Consider the following 22666-nt stretch of genomic DNA (forward strand, 5'->3'; position numbering starts at 1 on the left):
ATCAACACGGAATATCAGCCAGTGTAGATCAATATTGACTATCCACCCATTTTCATTAGGTAGATGTTATCCATTTCAGATGCAACACAGTTTCCATCTTGTATGGATTAGGTGAAAGTACATCTGTATTACTGTAATTATTGAAAATCTCATTTGTATTCTTGTAATCTAAAGTACTAAGAGTTTTGAATGAAAGAGAGGCTCAAGATTGAACAACACAAAATGAATCTTCATTGAAACAAGTAATTACCAGATGAGAAGTATTGAAAATATAAAACCTCAAATGTTTAAAAAAACAAATCAATTGAAAAGAAAATCTACAATTCATTGCTGATTGCTGACTCATTCTTGATGGCAGCCAAAATTTTCTTCCACACTTCTAACTTTTCTCTTTCAATCTCGAGCCTCTGTTTCTTCAGAGACAGCTTTTCGGTCTCTATTTGGACAAGTACTTCTTCAACACTTCGTTTTTTTCCCTTGTTAACACTTTGCTTTTGCTTTGGCTGCTGGTGTTGATGCTGGTGAAGTTGTTGCTGTTGCTGTTGTGGTTGTTGTTGCTGTTGTGGTCGCTGTTGCTGTTGTGGTTGCTGTTGCTGTTGTGGTTGCTGCTGCTGTTGCTGTTGGGGTTGCTGCTGTTGCTTTTGCTGTTGTCGTTGCTGCTGTTGATGTCTCTGCTCTTGCTCTTGATTCTGATGTAGCACATCATTTTCTGGTTGTTGCATGGGGAACTGTTGGTCTTGTTGCTGTTGCTGTCCTTCATCCAGGTGCTGCTCCTGCTCTTCATCAAGCAACTGGAAATTAAAAGCAATCAAAATTAGAAAGTTCTACTTGCAATTGTGAATATATCAATTCTAATGTCAGTTCAAATACATTGTATGCACTATTTACACTATAATTCCATAGGTCCAGTTTGAAAGGCAATATAAATTGTCCCTAGAAATTGTGAAAAAAATTGTTTTTATGTCAATGCTTCCGCTATCACACATCATTATCAAATACTTATTTGCGGTAAACATTACAATGATATTGTTGTTCCTATGTGTTCACTAAATAAAAAAAAATCAAATCAATCATAACAAAGCATTTCTGTGGATGTTTGCTGAACCAGAGTTCTGTACCTGCATTATATTATACACATTTACTGTAAAACGACGAATGTTCGCATGCATTTTCATTTCGCGAATTTCACGAGAGCAAAGATTCGCAAAATTAAAATGCACATGAAAGTTTGTGTCTACACAAGGTGTATTACATCCTTTGAATGCCTGTGGGAATTTAAAAAAAAAAAAAAAAAATCATGCCACTGAAAACGCCATCGGCTCAAATTAACGAAAATTTTAGGCCCCAAATGTGACATGTTTTACAGAATAGCAAAACATTTCATGGTGGAGTCTTAAAAACATGCAAGTACTTTAGATGCATCTACTATGGGGGAGGGGGCTATCCTCGCCTGATTACATCAAGTTCACCTACCACGCACTCTTGCAAACTACTGTAAAACGAGAAATTTTCGCGTGCATTTTAATTTCGCGAGCGCCAAAATTCGCGAAATTAAAATGCACACGAAAGCTTTTGTCTACACTACATGCATTGAATGCCAGTAGCAATTCGCGAAAATTTCATGCCACGAAAAAGGCTTTCGGCTCTAATTCGCGAAAATTTCATGCCACGAATATTTCATGTTTTACAGTACTTCCTGAGAACATGTCAAATTTTGGGGTGGGTTAATTTGAGGGCTTCAATGAGGACATGTTGTCCATATGCAAAATCAATCACACTGGCAATAATACTAGGTGTTACAAAAACATTTCCCAATTTTTATCATGAATAGTTTATAACACTGACATTGATATGTGAAATACCTGAATAGTGTACAATTTTTTTGGAGGTAATCCATCATGAACTATTGATAAAGCAGTGATGTGCCTTGGAGCAAGAGTCTAAAAGAGTAGTCAGCAGAGTGATGAAAAGGTGTTATTCAAAGTATTCAAGTTTTTTATTCAGTGTCATTGTAAGCACAAATTCACATACACATTGTTGGTTCCTGCGTAAAGTTCAATTTTTTAAAGAGGTTTCAAATCTGACCAAATTCTGGAACTTAACTGTGAAATCAATCATGGATATAATGAAACTGATTTGTGCTCTCTTATTTAAATAGCCTCCAAATAAATTCAACAATATTAAGCTATTTCTCATATCAATGACAGTGCTATCTGATATTTATTTTTCAAACTATCAAGGATCAAAATTTTGAAATGTTTTTGTAACACCTATTACCTGCAATGTTGACTGCATTTTAATAGAATACATTGTATTTGAATGTGCAGCTAACCCTAAAATAAGATTTTAATACAAGTACTGCCTCCCATTAGATCCCTGCACAACCCAATGATGTACTATGCCAAAGTTGAAAGTGCACTCATTAGCATATTTTGTCAGTGTACTTCCATTTTGAATTTAATTTTTTCCATTTGAGGGGTATAAGAGGGTACTGGGGTCATTGTATAACATGCATTGCCATCCTTTTGGTAATGCATTTGGTTTGGTGAAAAACCAAGATGTGAAATTGTGCCCGTTATCTTTACAAATACATGCCAATATCAACTAGAAATGTCGCCACAGCGACTGGTTATACCCCCGCCAAACAACATTTCATAAGCTTTGGTCAAAACAACATTTCATAAGCTTTGGTCAAAAAACTGAGGAAGTAGTTAAATCCGCAAGATCTTTCCTTGATCTTCTGCCATTAATATGCCGTTACCATGGCAACGTACTTTCGGGTACTGTCGAAAAATGCGTCTTGCACATCTACAACCAAAGGCACACATCTGTACCAAGTTTCATGGAAATTGGGCAAAAACTGAGGAAGTAGTTTGCAACACAAAATTTTCCATCATTTTGGCTCATAATATGTGAGCTGTTACCATGGCAACATACTTTTTGTCACTGTCAAGAAATGTGTCATGCTGACCTATATCCTAAGACAAACATTCAATATGAATTCCATGAGAATTGGAAGAACACTGATGAAGCAGTTTTGCCATGAAGCATTTTGCCCTATATTTTACCAATAACATGCCGTTACCATGGCAACGCACTTTTTGCCACTGCGGAAATATGTGTCTTGCACATTAACATATTCAGATGAACATCTGTACCTAATTTCATAAAAATTGATCAAAAACTGTGGGAGGAGTTCGCGACGCAAGATTTGTACCCATTTTTGCCCATAATATGCCGTTACCATGGCAACGTACTTTTGGGTACTGTCAAAAAATATGTCTTGCACATCTACAACCCAAGGCACACATCTGTGCCAAGTTTTATGGGAATCGGTTGAAAACTGAGGAAGTAGTTCGCGACGCAAGATTTGCAACGGACCGACCGCCCGACCGCCCGACCGCCCGACCGCCCGACCGACCGCCCGACCGCCCGACCGCCCGACCGTCCGCTGATTCCTATATACCCCCTTCAAACTTCGTTTGGCGGGGGTATAATTATGTTCTAACACCAAAAGAAGATGATACCCAGTTTGGTGATAGCCTGACATGGGGTTGGATTTTCATTAAGAAGATGAAAATATATAATTTTGGCACAATTAGACCACCTTTCAATTGGAGGCAGTTGGGTAGGGTTTGAGGGGCGCTCCTGGATCTGCCAATAAATCTAAAACTACACTCACTAAAAATTTATAAAAATTATTTAACCTAGTTCTTCAAAAAAAAAAAGAAAAAAAAAGAGAGGGTTACAAAAATTGAAATTACACGGATCAATGTACATACTCAAAATGTAAACAGAGTTCAATGTCTTTCGAAAAGGTTCTAGACGAGAAGATTTCACAGATCCCATAATTAGGAGAGATTTAGAACACTCCCTGCCCTAACCACCACATGTTTAAATGTTGCAACTTTTAAGGAATTGTATCTCACCAGAGAAATGATGTTCCCTGCCTCCGAATCGGAGCCAAGGAATCCCATTTGGCATGGTCCTGGAAGGACTTCCAGAACCATCTCATGGCGTTTGTGAAAGTGGGGTCTTGGTCCACCACCTGTTCAAAAAAGGAAAGAATTTAATGCATGTTACAATGTAATTCACAATAGGCATTTTTTCACATATACATTTATACCATAAATATAGACCCCATGGCCTTAAACTGTCCCTATGTACACTCCATTTGTTAGTTCCTGCAGACACTTAATTTGAAGAAAATACCTTTGGCTATGGAAGAGATATTGGTAAAATATTGAAATTTACTAATTTTGACATTGCTGTTTGACATATAACTGTTAGCATCTGAACCCACAAGTTGATATGCACAACTTTGTCAATCACATGTACGTATGCCAAGTTATACTGTCCACAATATTGATTACGGATGGAGGGATGGACAGACAGACAAACCAAAACATTATGCCTCTAGCAACACTTTGTTAGGAGGATTAACACTATTAAAAAAAGTTTGAAGATTAGAAAGTATAACTCCCAAGATGAAAGACACTGACATTGACCTGGTATATGAGGCATATGAAGTGAGGGAGATTGAGTAACTTATGCAGTCAAAGAAATTTGGGTTATAATAATAATTTCTAGCTGCATCTATATTGTGCTCCATACTGGTGTTTCTAAGCGCACTGGTGCTATTCATATAACTCTAAGAAACACATGGATTTAGGTGAATGCAAAACCAAAATAATGGTAACAAAAAAAGAAGAAAAAGAATATACTGTAAAAGTGGAATTTTTTGCGCATTATGCGCAACTAGAAAATAGCATGAAAATAGAAGGATCCATGCGAATTCTTTTAGCTTGACATGTTACTGTGCGTGATGCCTTGTCTCCATAAAATTAAAAACAGGAAAAATCTTCTTACCCGCCCAAGTGCAAAAACTGAAGTCACACGAAAATATCCGCTTTACAGTATGTGATACGGTGATAAAGTAATTAATAACTAACTGTGTGGCCTGTAAGAAAAATTACAACTAATAAAACAGATGAGTTTAGTGAATGATCTTAAATGATTGGTAATATTATTCTCATGGGCCTATATTATCACATGTGGAAAGATTCAATAACGTACGAGCTGACATTTTCGCAGTGGTTTTATTTTTGCAAATTCCGCGAATCGCCTTTGAACCACGATAATAACAATGGCCAAATAACTAAGTTCATTTAGACACTCGCAACCTCGAAATTAACAACATGCGAAATGTCCTCCAAGTAGCAAATCTTGAAAATATCTGTATGCGAAAATTTCATCTCATGGAGTATAGTCCGGAAGGTTGCTTTTATGTACATCTCAAGAACATCTAAGCAATCTAGACTTCAAATGTGAAATTCAAGAACATTCAATATTGTGTAGGTAATGTGAGATCACTATTTGATATCTTTCACCTGTCTGTGACCGCCCATCACGGTAAGCCTTAGCCCTTGACACCATTTTGTGCCAGAGGTCTCTGAGGTGCACACCCCGTTTCTTCTTCTTGTTGGCAAGTGGTAGGCCAGAACTCATTAGTGCCATGGCTGCCCTCTCCCATGCCTCGCTTATTCTGCCTTTGGTCTGAAAGTATAGATAACAATCACTCATACTAACATGTAAGGTATCAAGTTGCAACTTGCAGTAATTATCAATTCATACAGCTTAAAGTGTGTTTATACAAATTCTAAAAAATCTGGTGACTTTGGTGTATATATGATACTGAAATTTTCTAGGAAAGCCATCAGGTAAATCTTTTACATTTAGATCAAAACATTACATATGCAGCTCTTGATTTTAACATTATTCTTCATTTATAAGCTTTGCTCCTCTGCACACAGGACAGAAATGCTATACACATGAAAACATTGAGACAGTGTAAGAGATGAGCTCTGTGAAATTAAAACTTTTACAATGAAACTTGCATGCAGCAATAAAATGCATATCCACTCCACACATTTTTTTTTTAAACATAATTACATTCATAAGCAAAATAACCTTATTCACTTTCTTTTTCAAAAAAGTCTGTCAAGAATGAGAAGGGCGTTAAGTTGTCTTGAACACTATGGGTTTACTGACAACCTAACGCCCTTATCATTCTCAGCCGACATTACACATGTACATGTACATATCGAAAGATCACTGTCAAATGCATTCTTATAACAATAAGAAAATAGTGATTTGCTTGAAAAATGGCATTTCAAATGTATTCACATGACATCTTATCTCACCGTTGTTATGAAGTTTAATGAATGCAGAATTCAAAATTAATGGAAAATAATTGACTTTTTTTTAACACTAGAAGTGCAAATAAACCCTGTAAATTCTTTGGTACATAAGCATACTTTGCATTTAAATTCTAATCCAGCATATCCAAACAGACATGTTTATTATCACATCAAATGTATTTTGCAGAATGGAAGTATTCTTTCACGGAATAATATATAAAAAGAGGGTAACAACATTTAGCAGGACTGTAGGTGAATTGGTGAAATACTCACTTTGGGCTTGTCACTGTTGGGGAACAAGTCCCGGTAGTTCTCTCTAACATACGAACATATGGCCATAACCTGCTCATCATTGTAATTGATCCTTGCTGGTTCCTGTCCAAAAACAAAATGGAAATAGGCAACTTAATAATAAAGATATGTGATAATTTGAATTTGGATTGGCATCATCGATACTCTGAGCAAAGAGAACTGCCAGAGTCTGTAATAATTAAATGAATTACTGTAAAAATGGATATTTTCGGGTGACCTATTTATGTTTTCTTCAGTCGTTGGGGTGAGAAGATTTTATTTTTTTAATTCCAAGAAATCAAGACAAACTGTTGAAAAATTTGGCAAGCAAGTGCTTTTATTTTTGTTTTGGTTTATGATTGCATGAAAGGAGTTATAATTTTTAGTAATGCAAACATTTCCACTTTTACAGTACTGGTAGGCCTACTGACATTTTTTTTTCCTTACATTGTTCTGGTTACACTGACCTAGTTTTAATAATCATATCAAATTCAAGGCTTACAGATGTTGAATTTGGTAAGTATGGATTACTACATTGATTTATAGATGAAAAGATAAATTTATCAAAGAAATAGGCTGTCAATACAACATCTACCAATAAATAGCCAAAGAACTATTGCCAGACCCTGCTAAGATGTATGATGTCAATGCAGGAGTGTCAGTTGGTGCAGACAATATCTCTTACTTCTCATCTTGATCATTTCCAGTGCCACTTTTTTTTTCCATCTTCCATTCGATATTATCATCTTTTTTCTTTGATTGTAGCACTGTGAATACTCTACCTAATTTCACTTAAATAAATTTCCCGACATCAAATTTAAATGACATTTCCTGATTTGATGAAAAATGAGACATGTAAAGAAAAAAATTGAAATTAAATTCGAACGATAAATCTCTAAATCTCAGAGGCTCAGAAAAATCTCCTTCAATGTGGTGTCATTACAACTAACAAGTTATGATGAGAAATAGAACACCTCTAGAGTAATTTTGAGCATATTCTAATTATTTCTAGTGTGTACCAGTATACGACTACCATTAGAAATACATTAATGAATGTAGAGTAACATGCCCAAGTTTGGTACACTTAATAGTTTTTGTGCTATAGTTCCAAAATAGATGAAATCTTGAGTGTATCTTTTTGAACACTGTGTGTCAATATGAATGACAAAGTAAATGCAAAAAAAAAAAACCACTGTTTTTTACGTTACTGGTACCTCCTTTGCTGCCATGTCTGGTATGTACATCGTGTCCATGATTGGCAGGCACACATGATCAGTATGAACTGTAATAAAACTGCATTCATTTGCATGCATCAACATTATCATCCATGAATCATGTAGCTGTAAGCCTACCAATCATGGCACAGCGCAGTCTGGACCCAAGGCTGAAGATATCTCTTTGACTGTGAGCTCATCAGTAACTTAATCTGGCTGCTGTTGACTGAACATTATTATAACCAATTTTACCTGGACAGAAGATGACTATTCAACATTCAGTGCACATAATGCACAACAAGTGGTAGAATCTAAATAGCGGTAAAAAATGAGGACTGTGTCAGGGCTGCCAACTCTCACGCATTGAGCGTGATTGAGACCCACGCATTTTGGTCCTTTCTCACTCTAAAACTTTATTTCATTTGAATGTCTTTCTACTATTGATCTCAATCATTTTGACTCCTAAATTACAGCATTGGCCTACAGATACATGTAGAAGTCTCAATCTAAACTAGTTTCCAGTAGTTTCCAGTAGTTTCCTACTAGTGTTGGCAGCCCTGCTGTGTGTGTATTAACTCGCCTGCTATCTAGTTTGTAACTATTGCTGTTAAGAGGTTATGAAGATTAAAATCTTTTTGTGAAGCTTCAGGCCCTACTGGCTGAGTACTGTTGTGACTGTACTTTGCTGGTCTCTGCTGTTTCCCTGTTCTGTTAGTGTCAACTAAAACTGTTCATCTTGACTCCTTGAGACTCGAGAGGTACGGTAGCGGGTTGCATCTTTCAAACATGATAATAATAAATTGATATACACACAACTAGTATGAATTAAATATTAGCTTCAGGCCTTCATCATCACATCAGTGACATGTGTCAAAAATACTGCTGGGCTGTACCAATCATGGGCTCGTAACGTTACTCAATTACTAAGTAGGGTCTATGCCTCCTTGACCTAGGCCTAGATACCTTACTCAACTGTGTTAGACTCCTATCGAACATTTGTCAGTCCTACCGTAAATTCAGTTAATTTTCTTCATAGTGAAGATAGAAGTGAGGGGGAAAATGCTAAGAGTCAGATAAAGTCAAGTAAAATCCACCATTCTTTGCATTTCTACTGCAGAATGCATTTATACTCATGAATCTGTCTATTGTTCGGTGGTTCTTGCCTAAGAATTAGATGCTACGCTGTGGAAATCGGCCCCACCGCTGTATCAATCTCGCGTAAACGCCGTTTGGTGGGGCCGCATTCACGAGTATTCTATACTGTGGAAGGAAGGCCCACCGCCGTGCTTACCTACCGATGAACGCCACACAGCTATGCCTATGGCAGACTGATGGTGCGTGGGGCTGAATTCACGAGTATAAACAGGCGAGCCGCCGTAACTCGTTAGCATTTGTACGGACACGCAGTGGTGGGGCTTATTTCACGAGTATGTCATTAACTGGTATTAGTGGACGATATCAATACGGTTGTATCTATTCAATAGCTAGTCAAATAACATTAAGTTTTATGTCTACAATGCGAACGCTACTAAATAACGCTAACCCAACGCCATGTAACGTATGATTACACACACAGGAACGCATATTTGGGACACTGTCTACAGAGAAATTACGGTCTGTCAACACTTTACATTCAACGTTTTTTTGTGGTAGTTGAGGAGGACTATACGTTTCTCTATTCACATTTTTGACTCAAATATTTCAGAAGGATGTACTTACGGATGATTCATCCAACTCGCTCATTTTGATGATGTACAAGCAGCAGCTACCAGTGAGAATGAGAAGAGCTGAGGCACCCGTACCCGCGGCAGCTAGACTACGAATCGTTAGCGCAGCAGACGGCGCAGCAAAAATTTTGTGTTTACTTTTTTTTTCCGCGTTTCGGGTGGGGGCGTGGCCTAATTGGTCAGTATCCTCGTCCATTGATATTGAAAAATTAAAGCCGTCTGACAAGTTGTCGGACGGCTTCGTGAAACGGATTTTCGATGTCGTCTGACATGTTGTCAGTCGTCTGACAACATTTGTCGTCTGACAACTTGTCAGACGACAAATGTTGATGAAACGCCCCCCAGGTTTCTTTTCTGGAAGAACAACATCTGCTCATTGTCTGAAAAAGATTGGACCACAATACCTTGATTCCCCAGCTTGCTGGTATATATAAGATAACACAAAGTAAGCATAAGGTAATATTTTCCACATGTTTGGAATCATAACTATACTGTAACAACACTCTGAATCATTTCTGTACACTCACACTTCATTCACCATTCACATCTACTTCAGCTTGTCAAGATGGAGATCACAAGAATCTTTTACATTGTAATGCAGAATAATCAGGGTAGTGCATCATGCCACAAACTGAAGAAATTAATGTGATACATCAGAAGGAAACACTCATGTTCAAACACAAATACAGACAGACAGACAGACAGACAGACAGACAGACAGACACACAGACAGACAGACAGACAGACAGACACACACACACACACACACACACACACACACACACACACACACACACACACACACAGACTACTCACATTCTTGCCAATATACAAACTGTACATGCAAACAATTACATTGTACAACCTGTATCACATGAGAGCAGCTGTATATTAAAAGTGCTATGGCTAGAATAGAAATATAATTGTTCAATGCTTACTGCAGAGGGCTGCAACGTATAATCAATTTGTAAAACAGCAACTGGAACTGAAATCTTGCATCGAGGGCATCAAAAATTGATGGGTTTACCTCACATCAAACCAAATCAAACTGAGCAGAAATTAATGTTGCATGCTGATGACGTTGCACTCAATCACAGGGAACATCATCATGCTCTGCTTATTATCGTGCAAACAGAACGTGAGACTAACAAGATTTTAAGTTCACCTGTCCCAACAACCATTCCCAGCAGCAGATTTGATACACACACAAACACATACCCACACACACATACACACACACACATACATACATACATACATTCATATACATAATGCATTTGAACACAAATACACATTCATACAAAATTATACACCAACACATCGGTATATTTACATAAATGTACAAACATTGTACACACACATACCACATAAAAATACATACACCAAAACGTATACAACATATTTGTACATACATTGTACATACATGCATACATACAAATGTACAGACAATACTGATATACATACATCCATACATACAAACATACATACATCCATACATACAAACATACATACATCCATACAAACAAACATACATACAAGTGTACATACATATATACACGTATGTACATATGTACACACTGATTGGTATAATCATCTTAAAAGTCAATTCTATCACTGCACACAGTTGTTTTATACTGTGCCCCCAAGATGGAAGCAAACCATCAAATTTGTTGGAATCATGAAAACAGGAATAAAGTTCTTTGGATGAAAGCAGACATGAATTAATGGTTTCTAACACTTTAAATCCTTTAACACGTATGACGGGAAATCGTGCAAGCAAGAATTAAAGTGGTATATTTTGTGTGCATAAGGTCTGAAATCATATCCTTTTTTTAGAAAGGTACACCACAACCATCTGTGTGTGATCAATGATCTTTTCCATGAACTGGGTATCATATTGTTCACCGGGGATTTTTAGGGTCATGGGTGCAGGACACACCCATACATAAATGTATTCCTTTGTATGTGAACATGAGACAATATCATTAATTTATATTTGCTTTGCCAACGGAAGAGAATCTATGGTAAGCACAATGCACATTGTCAAATCATGGACCTTGTTCCGCCAAAGAACAAACACAAAATCACCACATACTCGAGGGCTTGCTGTATATCAACCATATTTTGATCATGGATACCATACTCAACTTCAGAATCATTTCTGATTAAAGAAGCCAGTTTAGCAGTACAGTGCACTCCAGTTATAACAAACATGGTTATAATGAAATTCCAGTTTAATACAACGAAGTAGAAACTCGGGTCGCAATATTATCCATTCTATGTTATTCAAAATTGTTTATTTGTTCGGTTATAAAGGAATTTCGATATAGCAAAAGAAAACTGATGGTCCCAAGGACTTCATTATGATGGGAGTCCACTGTATATTAAAATCTGTGATACAGTATTTTTCCTCTAATTAATGATCAAGTTCCATCAAGCTGTACATACTCCATGCACTTCAATACTTGTAATGCATTTTGCATGCATTATTTATTGCTATGGTGGGTAAGCCCTGGAGCATGCTCTCTGGTTATCAGGATCAATCTGTATTATTAAAGTATTTAAAAAATTTGCATATGTTGCTAAACTGGTCTACTAGTATATATCCTTCCTTTCATGCAACACACCAAATACCTTCAATCAAAGCACTTTACATGACAGCTCTCGAATATCAATGCCACACTCAGACTCTGGGAGAAAGCTAGATGCACATCATGTACATCACACTTGCTCACACAAACACACACTTAAAGCTACACTTGCATCCATGATACTGTAAAACCAGAAACATTCATGGCATGAAACTTTCATGAATTGGAGCCGCAGCCTTATTTTGCGCGGCATGAAACTTTCACAAATTGCCAGTGGCATTCAGTGCATTGTGTAGACAAAACTTTTGCACGCATTGTACTGTCGCAAATCTTGGCTCCTCTGAAATTCGCAAAAGTTTCATGCACGCAAAAAAAAAAAAATTCTGGTTTTACAGTACACAAGCTAATGATCATGCTGTTAAAATAGCTTTTACAGAACGAGAAAGAGAGACGTATGAAAGAGGTAAGGGTGGGGCAGAGAGAGAAGATGAGAAGCTTGGGCACTCCATGTTTCAAAAGCATCGCAGATGGATTAATTCCACTCCAAAATCAATCCGGAAGCATTATATTCCAGGCATGGATTAATTTGATCATTTGGTTTATACAATGAATTGGCAGTGGCATGTTTCATGTTTCTTTGCATTCCTGGTTATGTATTGGTGATGTTTAGCAAGCGCGGTTCACAGCAAGACTGAGGCTTAACATCCTACAGCAGTCCCATATACACAAAACTAAGTTGGAAAATATTCTCTGTAGATGCAATAGATCCAACTTTAGAGCAGTCCCATACACATAAAAATGAGTTGTAAATATCCTCTTGGTAACAGATCCATTTTGTATTGCTATTATGTTGTTGGGAAATTTGAGAAAAAAAAAACCAGACAAACAAATAATCTTTGATGGTATCAATACTTGTGTCTGATGATTCTTACACACACATCCAGATATTGATCAGAGGTTTTGATAACCCAATGCAATGGAAATAGTCTTAATCATGTTCTTTTTTTTAACCTACAAAAAAAAAATGTAAACATAGAAAATATAAATACACACTTCATCAAAAAATGGACATATATACTTGCATTTTAGAAATGTTTAGTTGGATGTGTGCACATATTCAGTAATGTGCATGTACTTCACTTTTCTTACGTAAAAAATGTGCCAATTTCCTCTTTAAGAGTATACCCAGCCAGTAAGGAACTGCACGAGCATGCTTTAAGATGCTACCATGATATGAAATTTATAAACATAAGATATTCATACAGCTCTATGTACTTGCAGATGAATACACAATGTGTGAGTTGCTATATTTTGGATAAACATGTAGTTAGTTGGCATGGTAAGAATTTCATGCACCCTACGTTTATACACTGTATATAATGCTCTTGCTGTGAACCGACAAGCAGGCAATGATAATATTTACTGATTGGTCGCTGGTGGCACCTTTTGTTAGTGTCAGCATCACAGACACACTCTCGCAAATAAATATGTTAAAATTCACTCCCACTCTGGTCTGGATCACTTTGTTGCTTTGATGTCCTGCTCTTCCAAGAAAAGAGAGCAATAACAATAATAATGATAATAATGGTAATAATAATAATAATAATAATAATAATAATAATAATAACAATAATTTGATAATAATAAAAATAATAGTAACAATAATTTGATAATAATAATAATAATAATAATAATAATAATAATAATAATAATAATAATAATAATGATAATGATAATAAAATAATAATAATAATAACAATATTAATGATAATACATGTGTACTTCTGCATCTAGGTCATTGTTGAGCAATGAGAGGATTCTTTTGAATCTTCATAAGATTCGAGTGTGTCAAATCATTAAATTTGACATGTCTCTATCATCTAAACTGTATCTGGGTCAATGATATGAAGTTGTCATAAATGTTAAGAGCCCTAGTATAGTGTTACAATTCACCCACAGGCTTACTGTAATCAGTGAGTCTTGTGCCAAGTTTGTGTGGACCTCAGAAACATGTGCATAACAAATTAATTTTAAATTTCAATACTTTGTGTGTGTGTGGGGGGGGGGGGGGGATGGCATGCTGTCATCCTGTACAACTTGACTTCAAGAAGAGTGGTTTAATTAATAATTTGAATACAAATTATTTTAAGTAGTGTACTCCTTTAGGTGCTCTGTTACACCTGGAAATCTTTATTATATTTCTATTAAGCCTCATGACAACTACAGGTAAACAAAGTCAAGCCAAGCATTAAAAGATAGTGTTAAGGGTAATGTAGCTCTAGGCACAGCATATAAAGACTTAACATACGTATGAAAGAGCTGGCTGTCCACAATAGGTCTTGTATACTTGATAGCTTGGTGTTTCTCTGGGTCTGGCAGTTGACCTTATTTGCCTATAGTGCACTAGCAAAACTACATAGTTTATAACAGTTGAAAATGTTGTCAATTTCAGATACTTCAACTTGTAAGTTGAAATCGCATCATCACAACAAATATAAAATACTGCAATCATGGATACATTGATGTCTAATATCAATGGCCACTACAACCTTGATGTGAAATATCTTTCCTCCACCAATCAAATACCAATTTCTGGGGCTCATAAATGATTAGATAAAAAAGGAGGTAGTGTAACTACATCTACATGTATCTCTGAAAAATGCTACATCAATGTCATGTCAATATTAAATCCCAATTAAAGAAAAACTCAAATAAAAAACACACAAACTAACAAACAAACTGGAATTGAAAATGGTAAATTAAATCAATAGATAAGAGAAGACGTGATCAGTGTTTGATCCTCTTCTGAAATATCCACATCATTTAATATTTATATTACAAACAATCATTCATTCAAAGATTTGTCTGAAGGATTTTGCACTCTCATTTTTAATGGGTTTTGAACAAAAGATGCAAAACTGTAAAGGACACATCCTGCACAATGCATATGATGGATAATCAGAGATTGGAATGAAATAAAAAACACAGCTTTTTCTACATTGTATTAGGATGATCTGTGAGATGAGATATTTCTTAGTATCGGTCCCCTTCAACTGAAATTTTCATGGACAAATTGAGTAAATAATCTCTTTGGAAGTAAATATCCCGGTCAGTAAACCTTGCATTAGTCAACCTCACACAAGTGAAAAAAAAAAAAAACTGGCCGAAGTCGAAGAAAATTCTATCCTGGCTGGCTATAAATTTACATTGCGTATATCAATTCTGTTGTGTAAGTCAAATTCATGTTCCAGTATCAAAGTTGAATGTTCTCTGGTCCCTTTGGATTTGTCTTAGGTGAGGCGACATTTTCACAAAAACAAAAAACAAAAAATCCCAACATTTGGAATCTATCTATGAGGAATGATGAATATGTAAATGACAAATAGCAAAGTTTGGGTGAAATGTACGGTATACAAATCAAAGCAACAAAGTGATCCAGACTTATGGGTGTTAATCTCCATATCTAGTGCATCTAGAGTGAGTTATGATAAATGCTGATGAATGCAAATAAACACTGCACACTGTGGAAAGCCTGAAAGGCAACGAAAACATTCAGACTTTCCCCGCCAACAACAACAACGAAAAACAAACGAAAGCAAAAGAAGGAAGTGGTCGTGGAATGTTTGACCGACTCTCTCTCGTCGGCTCCTTACGAGCTTCCGAAGCAGGAGGGGGCCCGGGGATGAGATCGAGAGAAGGGGGCGCAGAGACAGTTGGGGCCAAACCTGGGTGCTTCTTGATGGGCCGCTGGGTGTCCTTGGAGTGGGGCAAGACCAGGGCCGCGCCCTTCATGGCAAAGAAGCTCTCACTGGAGGGGCGAAAAAGAAGGAAAAAACTGGAGTTACACAGGTTCCATTCACTGTGTTATAACTGAGTTCTTTCTATATTCCTCAAAGTTTTTACATTAAAAAAAAAGAAGTAAATCTGTATATGCCACCCTTTAACCTGTCACGGACAAATCTCACATTCTACAAACAATCCCAGCAAATTTATAACTCTAGACTACTTTCAGAATGGCCATTTAGAAAAGAGGATTTTAGTCGGTATGGAGACACTCCTTTTATTGCATAGAGAGGTTTAAGAATTCATACAATGACTTCAATCTGCTTTATTTATAGTATTGTCTGCATGTTCTGAGAGAAGAATACTGTGTTTTGATAAATAACGTGAATCCTCTATATATATGTCCTCGGGATCTCAACTACATGCTACATCCCTTGTGGCAAACTCCTTGGCATCAACAATGCCCTGAAAAAAACAGTCCATATCTGTATACTTTTTAAGTTTCAGTTTCAGTAAGTTTTATTTCTCCACTTGTATAAAAGAAAAATAAGTATGACAACAATATGAAACATATTCACAAGTCATGAAAATATAAGCAAGAGTTCTCTTTACAAGTAATATAATCATGTGAATAATACATACTTATTTCATGATAAATCTGTATATAAAAGTATACAGGTGGAGGAGACAGTCATGAATAAGTAAATCACTTGACTTGGACAACGGCTTCTTTGATTTGGGTGAATCCTGTGATAGTAAACCTCTATCAATTTTTCTGGTTAGTAATATAAAGCAAAACTGAGGAAAGGGTCACTACATACTTGTTCACTGCACAAGTACATGTAGCTGGTGACAATAATGACAGTGATAATAATTATCAACTTAAGAATAATGACATCAGCTCATATTTATATGATTGATACTAACAATACCGTACAATACCGTACCATACTAACAATACAGTATCATATTATTTGGCAATCACTGTGACGAGACATAGATATATATTCTACAAAAGCGATTTATCATTGAGAAAAAATATCTTGGCAATGACTTCTGTTTTTACTCAAGAGCAAATTGCCAAAGCATTTAATGCAAACACTGTGTAGTCAGCATCATTTCTGAAAACCTGCCCAGAATATCTGCCCCTGGCACTGAGCGTCTGGGTTTGAGAGCTACATGATTATATAAATACATGTATATATGATTGCGTGTCTGTATTTTTCAGAACAATGGCTATACTGGAATAAAGTCCACCTCCAGGGCAGTCTGGCGGTAACAATAAAACACGGTGAAAGAGGCGCATTCAAAAGGACTTCACGAATGACTAACCACTCTGTTGCCATGGCTACTGAAAAAAAAAATGATGTTATTCCACAAGAGGTTGTGGAGTTGCCGAGATTCAGACACTGCTGCGGGGTTATCTGACAATGCACATGCACAGAAAGATCGCTCAAAATGTTCTGTGGATAACGCAGGGTGATGGCAGTCACTATTAAATGCCCTAAAAGCAGATATTTCCTCTTCAAGCATTCTTTTTATTTTCTTTACATTTATTATCCTATCTTTTTTCCCATATTTTATGGAGTCATTCTTTTAAGATTCCCACTGTTATGATGCACAACATTTGTGGCATACATACAAATACTACCTAAAACAGGCAGTGGCATGATTGACTCAAACATGTATAGGCAGTTCTCTTTGAATAGGCAAAAATGCATAATAGATGCATATATATGTATGTACACGACAGAAAATGCATTCTCCCCGCATATAAATGATCGCACATTGTACATGCAATAGAGGAGCTTGATAGAAAAGGAATAAAGTTTTCCCTAGTTTTCTCACAGAAAAAAAAAATCCTCTTTACATCTTTAAAGCAATCAAGTTCATTAAGCCCACCCAAGGGAGACAAGATATAATTGCAATTGTTTGTCAGAAATGATAATGCATCTGTTCGTTGTAGTTGTTGCAATTTTTTTAAAGCCTTTCTTCATCACCTACAAGCGATTAGTCCTCACTAGGCAAGTACAAAGATGGGGAACATTAAATGATAAATCATGTGTGCACAAATTTACATGTGCCCTGCATTTAACACAAACTACAGGCCTTACGATCAGTGGCGGTCAGGCGTATGCACTAGATTTGATTTCAGCCTGGGGTGATACACACTGACATTGCTGAAACAAATTAGCTTTAATTGTAATGACATACTATGTTAGATACTCATTTTCTCATTAAAATATATCAAAATTGCTTTTATTACTGTGGAAAAAAAGTCACAAAAAGAAAACCTCTTTCTTTCCAAGTCATTTGTCAAATAAATAACACTTGTCAGGCTTATCAAGTCAAATGGATATAGAATTTTAATAAAAACAAAGTCTATGCTAAGATACATGGCAAACATTGTAAAGTGATTAGTGAAGAGAAACTATCCTTTTTCCCCATCCCCACCTAAATAAAATCATTTAAGTTGATTGAAAGACCAGGGTCAATCATTTACTAGCTTTTATACAAACAGTTGCCATGGCGACCCAGGGCCGTTTCCTGGGAAGCTGCCAGCGCCGACCGTGACTATGCAAGATCTCCGCACAGCCGACCTGCCTACGTCAGTAGCATCTATAGCTTGGCCCGCACGGGGCTTCCTGACTTGTTGTGTATTACTAAGCCTGATGTCCAAGCTTTGCTTCATTTCTTTTTTATTTTTTGGTCAAATGGTCAAATTTAAGATAAATGGTACACCAAAACCAACCTCACACTCTAGTGGTTGTAATATGTATGCGTTCCAACTTGAATAAGGACCGTGATATGAGTTCATGTTTTGCAGACCTTCCCACATGTACAGAGAATCATCATTATGAAAGCAACTTGTGTGGAAGACCAAAAATAAAAATCAAAGCAAAATGTACTTGGTAAATGCAGTTTGCACTGACTATTTAAAAAAAAAAAGAGAGAGAGATTTATGAGAGTGCTAGGTGGATATTTCATTAGTTAACTGTATTTATGAGCTTCACATGGCATTGAGATATACAGTAGCCTAATTAAAGACAGAAACATGGCAGCACAAAAATGAATTAAATGTTTACTAGTATACTATTAACCACCCTTTTAAGTTATCATGTCAGCCTTCAACAAGCACATATCTGTTTGACAGCTCACCAACACTTCTTTTATAGCAGCCGGTCGATTGGCATGTAATGAAAAAAAGATACAAATATACAATATCATGGAAAATATACAATAAAGAAGCAAAAAAAAGAACAAAATATTTTTTCTTACCATCCTCTCTTTAGTCTCTCTTCAGCCTCTTCATCGTCATTGTCCTGAAAAACAAAGGGCAAAATAATAAAATTGATACATAAATCATCACAGACAGACAGTGTGCATGTTCAAAGTGTCATATTATGCCACCATATTACATACATGTACATGTGTTGCTTTTCTCCTTCTATTCATTTTCCCTGCTGTTTTCTTGGAATTTATGGAATTTCAAATAGAAAGTAAAAAAAAAAGACATTTGAATCAATGTTTGGAAGGTTTAGAAAGTTTTGAAGCTCTATCCTACCATGATTCTGCTATGAAGTGTGTAAAAATGCCTACAAACTATTCAAAAAGAGTACCGTTCTGCAGCAAATGCTGGGGAAACCAATGCATCTGTGTTTTTCTTTCTGGATCTATTCATTTCCTTTGTGAGTTGTAAATTCCACGCCTTTCTTTCCCTTTTTTGTTTTGCTTTGTTTGTTTGTTGTTGTTTTTTTGAAGGGGGGAGGGGGGTATAGGGTGAGAAGACACACAAGGATTTAACTCCCTTTCTTTTCCCAACTCCCGGATTTGCCACTTGGGCACTGCCAAACAATAGGAAACCAATCTAGGAATGTGGGATAAGTAGCAGTAACCCCTTTGCCAAACAGCGAATTTCAGGCTCTTTTCCAGAGAAATTACCACAAGTATTAAAACTGCCTAATGGTAGTACCTGCTCCTAACGTGACAAGAATTTTCTCATCTTTTTTTGTTGTTGTTGTTGAGAAATGCATTTTAAATTGTTGAAAGTTCTGAACTATGTTCTACAAAAGCTTAATCTTAGTAACCGCATTCTCTTTAAAAATGATTCTATTTCAATATCAACAGGGTAACAGCATCGTTTGAAATATCTCCAGAATAATACAAAAAAAAAAAACAGAAACAAGAAAAATTGCGGAGTCAGACACTTTGTTTTCCTAGTTCTAGTGACTGAGATCTGAAACTGGTTTCTGCCAAGGATGCAAACGAAAAGCAATCATGTAAAACTGGAAATTGAAAGAGAGTCGAATTACATTACAGCTGATTTTCCCACGCATTAAAGCGCAAACCTGACTTACATGCAATGCGATCCTACATTGACCAGTAATGCTACATGTGAGCTGTGATTGTATGCCATGATGTGGACATCGCACAATGCTATTTCAGAGAAGTTTTGGTATTTTGTGGCAGTGGCCGCTGTTATTCGCAAACATATATCGCCAGTCTTACTTTACGCGATGCTTATAATCCTCCCATGATGGCCGTGGCACCTGGGATAATATACTGCACTGTGACTTTTGGTTTTACTTGTCTGATCTGGGTTGCAGCTAACGAGGGCGCTTCACCAAACAAATCTATTTTTAGGTTCTGTGTGCTACATCGGGGGTAAAGCGTGTGAAACTTGAAAATGGTGGAATATAATAGGTCCCAAAGAGACAGCTCTCTGTATTGATCCTGCCCTAATTGTCCGGCTCAAAATAATTAGAACGATATTCACAGAATTGTGCCTTGGTTTACAGACAAGGCCGTATATTTATTGAAATCGACATATCAGAAACATTACAAAGACAATAGAAACAGCCATCCTTTAGATTAAAAAAAAATGACTGTAAAATACAGTACATCTTAACAAACAGGAGAAATAGGTCGATTAATCATACATAATGCCTAAAAATTTCCTGTAAGTTCACCTACACTGTATTAAAAATCCTTCAATCTACATACAGTATGGGCTTGTTTTTTTCCTGTATCTGATTTGCAATTTTAAGTAATACCTGTCAATCAATGGATACACTGAAACAAAAAGTGTGTGTGTGTGTGTGTGTGTGTGTGGGAGGGGGGAACCTAATTAGAAACATGTCATTCAGTTTCCTGTACACCATTTGATCTATAGTTACCATTTGTCCCATCAGCAAAACCACAACATATGAATGTACATGAAGCTGTCTAGCATATTAAAGGATATATGTTGCATGGATTAGAATTAGGATTAGGAAGTGAGGTTAGAATGTAGGCTTTCATTCAATTTGCCTTTGGATTTAATGGTAGTTCAGTGTTTGGGAAATTACCATTCCTCTTGAAAGGCATGATGAAAAGGCATTTTAGATAAAATGAGGGCAGACTAGATGGATGACTGGACCACAGCATCAATAAATCTTTATATTTAACAGGAATATAAGTCGCATGCTGAAAATGATAACTCACAAGGGCACATACAAGTACACGCACACAAAAAACCCCAACAAGTTTATGAAATTGGATGCAGTCTGCATTTACTGAGAATTTGTGGGCTGGTGTTGTAGACATATTAAGGACACACATGTAATTCTTCCTCAGTGATTGGTTGACACGTTGAAGGTCAAAGTGTGTCATTGGTTTTTGTGTCGCGACATACGCCCCCTGCATAAGGAAATGGTTAACTGCCAGTACTGCAAATATTCTGAGCGGAAACATTATAAAGTTTTAATAGCATCATTTTTCTCCCACAAAATCAGATTGCGTGTTATGTTTGTTGTCATTTCCACTTCTATTATATGATTTTTTACAAGAATTATGAGTCTGTGAACCAGCATCTTTCTTTTCGGTCAAAGAGGGGTGTGCCCACCTACGAAAGATAGAGCAACAAGCAACCACGGTATAGCTCCATGGTATCAGGGCCATTGTACTGACACCCCCCTCCCCCCAAACATTGCTAGCCATACGCCCGGCCCAACTACACTCCTCTGTTGTTGCGGCTGCACTGTTAGGGTATTCAGACACCAAAAATTTATACTAAAACGGTATAGCTTTACGATGAATTTATATGTCTGAATGCTGACTATAAACAAAATAACGTATTATAACGAAACAACGTTTTATAACGAAACAACGTATTTACGAAACGATGGTCAGAGTATCGTTTCGATCTGGAACTCATTACAATAACAAATCCGCATTCCATCATGTCCATGTGCGTCTCAATGAATGGTGACCATAGAACAGTAAAAATGGGTGGGGCTTATTGTGAGCGCATGTACAAGGTGACCCTATACAATGTACCTTTCACTGACGGCAATGTCATGACCATTACAATATGCACAGTGGGAAACTGCCCATCTATACGTTTTCCACAATGGTCAAGATTAGTATCTGAATGGTCTGTCGGCTATACAATGATTCTTTATACATCTGTTTCTTTATCAAGTTTTGGTATAGACTGGTTTGCATCTGAACAGGGGGGTCTGTCTCTGGGTGTGTTCACATATCAATCAGATTTCAAGTTCTTTGAGAAACTGACTCTGACATGGTACACCCCAGCATCTCACAGGCATTTTGCCAATAGACAAAGGATGACTTCAACTTTGCTCTAGAAGTGACTCTAATCCTGCTTGTTCCAAGCGAAAAGTGCAGCACTTGACAACTTCATGCAAACACCGCCCTCCAGGGACGCTCCATAGTGCGTTCACTCTCGTCCAGACTCCATTGTACCGCGCTGGACATGTGTCTCAAATATTTGCACATGTGTGGCTTATTATCGGCTAAACCATGTTTGTCTCCTGCATGCGCACCATCTTCAGAAACAAAACAAAAATGACAAAAAA

General features: G+C 36.8%; 1 protein-coding gene across 1 annotated transcript in view; it reads right to left on the reverse strand.

Annotated features, from left to right (window-relative positions):
• Nucleotides 1-22666, reverse strand: part of LOC139742721 (uncharacterized) — a 101101-nt gene that overhangs the window by 36931 nt on the left and 41504 nt on the right. Inside the window, exons 2-3 of the mRNA XM_071653244.1 lie at nt 19086-19129; nt 15677-15831 (exon numbers count right to left, since the gene is read on the reverse strand). Of these exons, the coding sequence (XP_071509345.1) occupies nt 15677-15831; nt 19086-19129 (199 nt within the window). The remainder of the gene's footprint in view (nt 1-15676; nt 15832-19085; nt 19130-22666) is intronic.

This window comes from Diadema antillarum, unplaced genomic scaffold, assembly GCF_040938485.1.
Source record: "Diadema antillarum isolate AM-2024a unplaced genomic scaffold, OU_Dant_1.0 seq00001017_RagTag, whole genome shotgun sequence".
NCBI classification, from domain to species: domain Eukaryota; kingdom Metazoa; phylum Echinodermata; class Echinoidea; order Diadematoida; family Diadematidae; genus Diadema; species Diadema antillarum.